The 8,537-nt window shown below is 32.8% G+C and overlaps 1 protein-coding gene across 17 annotated transcripts in view; it reads left to right on the top strand.

The window, feature by feature from the left end:
- The window catches only part of LOC106879405 (phosphofurin acidic cluster sorting protein 2), a 304,160-nt gene that overhangs the window by 175,531 nt on the left and 120,092 nt on the right, over nucleotides 1-8,537 (top strand). For 16 of the 17 annotated variants that reach the window (XM_014928957.2, XM_014928950.2, XM_014928951.2 and 13 more), the window contains one exon: nucleotides 7,300-7,338. The exons of the other annotated variant lie outside the window; for it this stretch is intronic. In XM_014928957.2, coding sequence (XP_014784443.1) covers nucleotides 7,300-7,338 — 39 coding nt within the window. The remainder of the gene's footprint in view (nucleotides 1-7,299; nucleotides 7,339-8,537) is intronic. 17 annotated transcript variants of the gene reach the window in all.

Genomic DNA, 8,537 nt, shown 5'->3' on the forward strand with positions numbered 1-8,537 from the left:
CGCAGATTGTAAACAAACCGGAAAAAAAAAGATAGCTTGTGGTTTCCTGCAACTGTAGATGAAATACGGGCATTTTTTGCCATAAATATTATTATGGGTATTAGACAATTACCCAGAATAACAAATTACTGGAGCGATCAGGAACCTTTTGCCGATGAATATATTTCCAGTATTATGAACGAGTACGATTCGTGAAGCTGAACCAATATTTACATGTGAGAGACACTAGCAGTACCACCCCCACCCCCCCAGTATGTGGAGAACTTAGAGACAAAAATTATGCAATAGAATTGATTAAGAACCCTTTCTTTAATTATGTTCCAAATATCACATTAATATGTTGATAAATAAAAAAGTTACAGGTGTTTAATGAGACTAGTCTAAATTCATGATTATTTTAGAATTTAATTGAAACTCATAAGGGGTGTATTTTGGCCAGAAATATAGTAACGAAAGGGTTAATGGATGTTGAACCAATTATGCCTCTCTCTTTCTCTCTCAGATACAGTTGCTTATTTTGAGAAGTTACAGGTGGGTTATGAAACGCAGTCAATTCAAAGACAACTTATGTGGAGCTTTCTTTTTGAGACAGTAAAAAATGATTACCCTCAAACCCATGCTGATGGTTCTTGAATAAATCCTCAAATCCATATTGATGCTTGTTGAATAAGTTCATTATAATGATATACCATATTTAACCTTTTGCCTGTCCTAAACATCCATGCCTGTTTTTAGATTTTGATTTAGTCCTAGTTTCGTGCCCTCTGAGTAATAATATAAAGCTTTCTATTCATAAGTCCCAAGTTACTCTGATGGTTGAAAAAAAATCGGAGTATCTGATATCTGGACGCCAGAGAAATATGTCCTATGTATCCCATGTGATACATTGGACAGGCAAAGAGCTAAATATGTGCCTGTGGAGACACTTGCTATAACTGTTGTTGCTGTTATTGCTGTTTGTATATCAAGTACATTAGGATGATGCAAAACTATTGTTACAACAACTTTAGTAATCCAGGCACTGCCTGAATTTACTAACCTTTTTTTTGCTGTTGTTCTCCAGTGAATCTAAGCTTCAGTTTTTGGTTGAGATTATTTTCACTTACATTACTAATATTTGTGAAAGTAACCAAAAATGTTACTTTCCATTAAGTATTCATCCTTTGCCAGTTAAATAATCTTTCATCCAACCCACATCAATTTCTTTTTTGTCTTTGGTAAACCAGTTTTTCTCCATTTTTGACCTCACTAGCCTTTCTCACTTGTTTTATTGAGTATTTCAATTTTATTCATCCTATTGAGATGGCTGTCCCCACGCATTCCCACAACTTTTTTTTTTCCTCTTGAACTGATCTTGGTAGCAGTGTTTCACTGGTTACTTTGTATTTCATATCATCATTATATTAATAACCCTGCAGATTTTCGGGTTGCACACAAAGGGAGATCTTGCATTGTTAACCCTTTCCCTATCCAAAACATTTTGATAAGTTTGTTCTAAAATGTCCATGTTTGTTTTCAGACTTTTAGTTAACCCTTGTTTCCCACATTCGGAATAATACTAAGGTTTCCTTTCACAAAGTCCCAAATTACTCTTGTTGAAAAAAAAAAAAAAAAAAAGGTAGGAATGCGTATCATTTGTGGTGCATGTATGCCAGGGAAATATGTCCTGTCACATATGATACATGGGACAGGCAAATGGTTAAATTGGCAGAGTTGAAATGGTTTCCTTATGATTTGAAAGCATTTTGTTTTCAGCTTGTAACACATTGTGTTAGTGTTTTGCTAATACTTCTTAAAATACAAATTTCAAATTCCTTGATTTGTTGTTAATTTTCATAGTTTTTGTTGTAAGCTTTCTTTGTATGTTATTTGGGGGATAAGCATGGTCCAGTACTTTATACTAGGATCAGATGTCTATGAGTTAACAGGAGAACCTCTTTGTAGCTGCTTGACCTACTAAGAATAATAGTCGAATGTCCCTTGAATCACATCTTACTGGCTTAAGCCAGGAAAGATAGTATAGTTTGAGATTAAATATGTTTGAAAAAAGAAGTAAAGGAAAAAGACAGCAAGAACTCTTATCATATAAGGTTTGCTAGATCAGAGCTGAATTGGGAGTTAAACAGCAGCTGTGATTTTGACCAACTCAAAGCCATCTGTGGTTTTGTATATTTATTGATGATGGCTACAGTTGTGCAACTTTGTTGTCATTAAACTATGTACTGTTATTCTTTAGGTGAATCATTACTTGAATGACGTTGGCCTTTTAAAACTGTTTGCACTAAGAGCTTACATAGGCTAACTCAATTTTCTAGAAAGGGCACCCAAATCTTTCTAAATTACAAATACTATGTTGCAAAAGGAGGGACACATTGAATAATGGTTGTGCTAGACATACACTGCTCAAGAGAAAGACTGAGATGGTCATGACTGGAAGGCCATTAATTATAGGTCTACTCAGGATTAACATTGAACCTAACAAATAATGATGATAAAAACCATACAAATTAACTTTTAGCTGAATATGAATTCCGTGTGAGCACTTTGTTGAGGTTTCTCTTAACTTGCAAGACTAAACTCAAATATTACTCTGGAAGTAAGCTGGCTAATTAATTCTTGATTAAAGTCTTATGTAAAAGGTTATGAATATTCACCATCACTCAATTCTTATGTCTTGTATGTTTACATGTTATTTGAAGATGATTGAAGCACAAAAATATGTAGTCTGAACAAAACGCATATGACTCTAGACTTCTAGAATTTGGATAACATTTTGATTCTGGTGTTTTCTATTAATATGATTGTTATTAGCATCCAGTCTATAAATAAAATGAAAACCTTTGATATACGATTAGGTGAATGTCTCCAGGTTGAGTTGACATTTTCGTTTTTACCTCAATTGAAATGGTAGAGAAGTCCAAAGCTGAAGTTAACATTGTATTGTATAAAGTTAACAGTGTGCATGAACATGTGTGTGTGTGTGTGTGTGTGTGTGTGTGTGGCAGAGGTGATGGTGAACATTTAAACTGTCGTTGTTATATTTATAGATATGTGTGTAGAGTGTTACCTCTGTGCAGGCACTTGCCTATGTGCATGTCTTTAAATTGAGATGTGAATGTATTTGTAAGTTATTATATGTATGAGAGTCTAAATAGTTAAGTGTATATGTGTAACTGTAAAGATGATTACCTGTATGTGTGTGTGAGTGTATTTGTAAGTTGTTACATTGTGTGTCTGTGTATCTGTAGGTTGTTACAGTGTGTGAGTGTGTCTGTGTAGATGGCTAGCTGTGTGTATGCATAACTGTATAGATTATCTTTGTCTTGGTGTGTGCGTGTGAAGAGAGAGAGAGAGACTGCTATTTTATAATTTTAAACTCAAGGAAATTAAAAATCCTATCTATTAATTAAGCTGTTGAGGAATTTCTAAGATATTTATTATAAAAAGGTTGAATATTACATTCCAAGAATTATGGAAATAATAGTTTCTCATCAATCTCTTAATCTGTTTACACCCTTCTAGGGTTATCATAGCATGATGGGTGTGTATTTGCTGATTTTGTAATGATACCTTAAATTGCTTTGAGGCTTCAAGCCCAATAGGAATCTTACCTTATCTATCTTCATAATGTAATTATGGTAGTGAAATAGAATCTCACTATACTTAGGTGAAGTATTATGGCACTTTTAATGTCTTAATGCATAAATATTTATGTACATGTTAAATAGAAAGTGACTCTGAACAAGGATTTCATGAGGACTGTAGAGGACTCTTGTATCACATAGAGCACAGAAAATTTGTACAGACTTTTTCTCTATTTAAATTACATTAGAGATTATAAACACTAGTATGCAACAAAACCAGAGCACCTGGCATGCTTATGGAACAGGAACCCCCATTTATTATCGGTTACACCACAAAGTGTCTGCCACTCAAATTAGGCAGTATATGTTGTTTCCACTTCTATCAGTTTAATTGTACTATTAAGCTACTTAATACTTTACTATGAAGACGCAGGGTGTTTGGTTTACGATCATAAAATCCACATTCAATTCCTGAACCACACAGCATACAATGTCCTTGAGCAAGACACTTCATTTTATGTTATGCCAGTCTACTCAAATAGCCAAGTAGTGGTACAGTCCTCTCAGCCTCCTGCTGTAACATCCTGGTTGTTTCACAATGTTAAAGGTGAGAGCACTGAGAAGCCAGCTGTGTCTACTCATGCTTATCAAATTAAATGAAAATATGATTCATATCATTTGGCTATACTTACTTGCAAGTTTCTGTCTTTTGTACTTTATTGTATTGCTAGTACTGTTGAAATGATACTAAATTTGAAAGGGGAGTTTTTAGCTGCTCTAGTGTTATTAACTATGTAGTCATTCACCTAGTAAATGATGAATATGTGTTTCAAATCCCTTCACTAGGCCTATTGCCTCATTCCAGTTTCAATATAATTTATGTAGAATATTTTTCAGAAGTTTGCAGGGATTGTAATCTTATACTGATGCTTCTTTGATGCTTTTGACCCTCAGCATTTATATTACTCTGTCAAACATAATGCTTATTTATTCACATTGTTTTGAATTAATCATGCATCAGAATCATAACTTTGAGATTTTGATGACATGATTGTTTAATTTTAGAATGACTTTGTAAAGTCGGTGTGAGAGGCCAGATCTGGTTGGTTTGAAGATAAAACAGATAGAATATTTGGGCCAGATATGGCCAGTTTAAATGCTAAAGAGATAAGACAAATGTTAATGGGAGATGGTTTTCTGTAAACAAATTTCGATAGCTAATTGCTTGCTGTCTATAAACCATCTGTTTTGTATTAGGCATATAAACTAATGATGATGATTATATTTGTCATAGGTCCGCCCTATAATCAGTGACATACCACCCATATTACTAATTATACCATCCTGACTTTTTCACATATTGTTTATTTGGGACTGCATTAACCACTGTGTCTTACCATTCTTTTTTTAAAAGATGTTTGGATGTGAGTTGAGAGATATTTTATTGTTATTTGTAGTAAGTTAAAAGACTATGTAGAACTTCCTTGTTGATTGTAGGCTCTTAAGCTTATAGAAAAAGGGAAAATAATGACTGTGACATTCAAAACTTAAGAATCTTATGAACTTTAAGTGAAATGTAATGATTGCTAACATAAAAATAAAGCCAAGAGGCATGCTTGCATTGTCAGAAGTTCATTTTCTGCTTTGCATCACTAAATAATTTTATATGTTAACAAATATTGCTTTCATTTGGGTATGATTGTTAAAATATGATAAATATTATTGTCACTATGAACCACTGGTGCTTCTCTGTCTTTAGCTATAAAGAGACAAAAGATGAAACTTGCTTTGGAAAGTCTCTTAAAGGCAATTTTCCCAGATGACCTGGCATGAATTCCTCTCAACCCATTGCACTGAGATGCATTCATGTTTTTTGCAGAGTACAATCTGTTGCAAGAATTCAGGCTAGGTCCCTGCTGTGAAGGTAATTTCTTCCCTCACTCCACTACAACTGTTGAGGGTGTATGAAAAGGGTTGCAAGTGATCCTTTCTTCCTCTGACTTAACTGTTAAAAAAATATAAACACAAAACTCCTGAACTACCTGCTGATACCTTAGCTACTCAACTGTTTTCACAACAACTGTTATACACACACACACACACACACACACACACACACACACACACACACACCATTATCATCATCATTTAATACCTTTTTTTCCATACTGGCATGGGTCCAATGGTGTGAACGGATACAAGCCAAAAGACTGTGTCGTGCTCCATTGTCTGTTTTTGCATAATTTTTATGGCTGGATGCTTTTTCTAATGCCAACCACTTTACACAGTGTACTGGGTGAGTATTTTTTTTTTCATGACATCAGCATTAATGAGGTTACCAAATAACTTACATGACAAAGAAATTACTCTTTAACTGTGTGGAGTTGCATTAGAGAGAGGTGTAGCTTTATACCAAGTGTTGATAGGCTAAAGTACACACACACACACACACACATGCATTAATATTTATGTACACATACATTACAAATATACATGCACACATGTATATACACACATACAAACATACATATGCACACACATATGCACACATGTATGTGTGTGTATATATGTATCTGAATGTATGTATGTGTTCGTGTCTATGTGTGTTTATATGCTCAATAACATTCCAAATTTGTACTCAGTATGTTATTGTCACCTTCACATTTGTGCCAATTATTGAAAACATTATTGCAAGTAATCAAGTTTACCATCAATTATGCATAGTCTTTTGCACTTCAGTGCAATTGTCGAACTTTTCATGTTGTTCCATGCACAGCAGTTTGAAGCAGCTCAGTTACTATATCAGTTCTTTAATGCACTGTTTGCACTCAAAACACTCCTGCATTCTGCAAATCTTGTTTCTTCAGAAATTTAAGATGCAGCTTTGTTAATCTTTGATCAGCTATTTTGGGTTTTCTCCTGCGTGCTTTTCTTCTGACAACACCTTTATAAAAAGTTTTAGGTTTCATGTACTGGGCCTTTGCTTGGATGTTTGTCCTTGTTATTTTTGTAATTATTTAGAAGCTCCGTGTTTTGTGTGTTTTTAGCTTCACCTTGAGTATCTGTTCTTTGTGTAGTACTTTGTAAATCTCTATATTTCATTTTTTGGGCTGGCTTCATTATGTTTTGTTTCATATGTTGCAGCACTTTTTATTAAGCTATACCTTTCATGTACTGGACTGTAGCCAATGTTGTTCTTCATGTAGCATTTAATAAAGCTATAAATTTAAACTATTAACCCTCAGTTTTATTTATTTGTCCATGCCATAACACTTTATAATCTATAAGTATTATGTGTTAGGCTTCAGCTTTGATTTCTTTTCTTCCTTTTTTTTTTTTTTTTATTAATTCATGGGATACATTAGAAAAGCATCCAGAAAAAAAAATATATATACGATCATCTTTTTAATTGATATAGTTTGAGGCAATATAAATATCCCACAATGAGTTATGTCACAAGAAAATTTACATCAGCTTCTTTTGAATTCACTCTGTAAATGTTTATCCAAAATTTTTGCAAGGTGATCTATTGAAAATGTATCCCTTTTGTACGAGCTGCTGTTTCTGTTGTGCTTTTTAATCTTTCAGCGATTACTCTGACACTGAAAGTACACTCTTTCTTAACTCTTTTCTGTTGGTATCATTTGATGAGTGTCTTTTGAAACTTTCTTTCATGAGTTATTAATTCAAAACTCATTCTTGGATGAATTTGCAGGCGAAATTCCGTAGAAATTCAAGATCACGTAATGTATTGGTAAATAATTTACAATTCTAAACATTTTTGCTATTTTTTTTTTTTAAATTGTAATAGTCGTTTCAAATACTATATATATCTGTATATGTATGTATGCATATGTATGTGCCTATGTGCATATATTTGTGTATGTATATATATGCATCTATATATATATATATATATATACACACAAACATATACACACACACACACATATGTATACAAATATATATATATATATATATATATATATATATATATATATATATATATATATATATATATATACAAATACACACACACACACACATGTATGTATACATGTTATATATATTCTTTGAAGGCATAAACAATTTGTGTAACTAATCGAAATAGCCATCAACTCCCATACTTCCATCACGCCTACTTAATAATATTTGCATGAAGGCTTTTCAATATTTTTCCTTGGTCTGTTTCAATATTTTAATGCTGAGCTGTGCACCTCAAAGGCAAGGCAGTATTTTTGGTTAATCAGCTTTTGTGATTTTATTATTGTATCTCAGCTACTATTTATGTAAGCTGCATGCACCAACACGCTCCTGTTTTATAGCCTTGCTACCGTCATTAGTCATGTCTCTCTAACATGATTAGAAATTTCCAACAATAAGGTAACCATTTGCAAGCACATGCATTTCATTACTAACCACTAAGAAAAATGTTTTCCAGTAGAAGCCACAGTTTATGAATCGTCTTAACTAAGTTGGCTTTGCTAATTCTTATGTTGTTAATGAAAAACAATTTGTGAATTACTGTTGTCATTTGTTTTTGTTTAATTTACTGACACTGATATTTTTGCAAAATTATCAATTTTTTAAAATTACTAATCCAAGTGTAAATATATAGAATAAGAATGCATATGAACAGAGAGGAACAAGGTTGAAATTAATTGTGAGAGCTGCCAATGCATGTAGCTCTGACTGCTGATTCCTGTTTGTTTATATACATACTTATTGAGGAGCATAATTTTTTTATGTAAACTGATCTCAAATTTTATTAAACACAGTAATTTTTTTTTTTTTTTTTTTTGTTCATTATCAAAAACAAGTTTCTACATTTTTGAAGTATTAGTTTAGATATTCTATTCTTCATTTCAATGTCTTCATCATTTCAGTGTCTCCACGTGTTTTATGATTACATATCACCGTATATTGCATTAATCAATGTAGTTAATGTATGTG

The sequence above is a fragment of the Octopus bimaculoides genome, chromosome 11 (assembly GCF_001194135.2).
Source record: "Octopus bimaculoides isolate UCB-OBI-ISO-001 chromosome 11, ASM119413v2, whole genome shotgun sequence".
Classification (NCBI taxonomy): domain Eukaryota; kingdom Metazoa; phylum Mollusca; class Cephalopoda; order Octopoda; family Octopodidae; genus Octopus; species Octopus bimaculoides.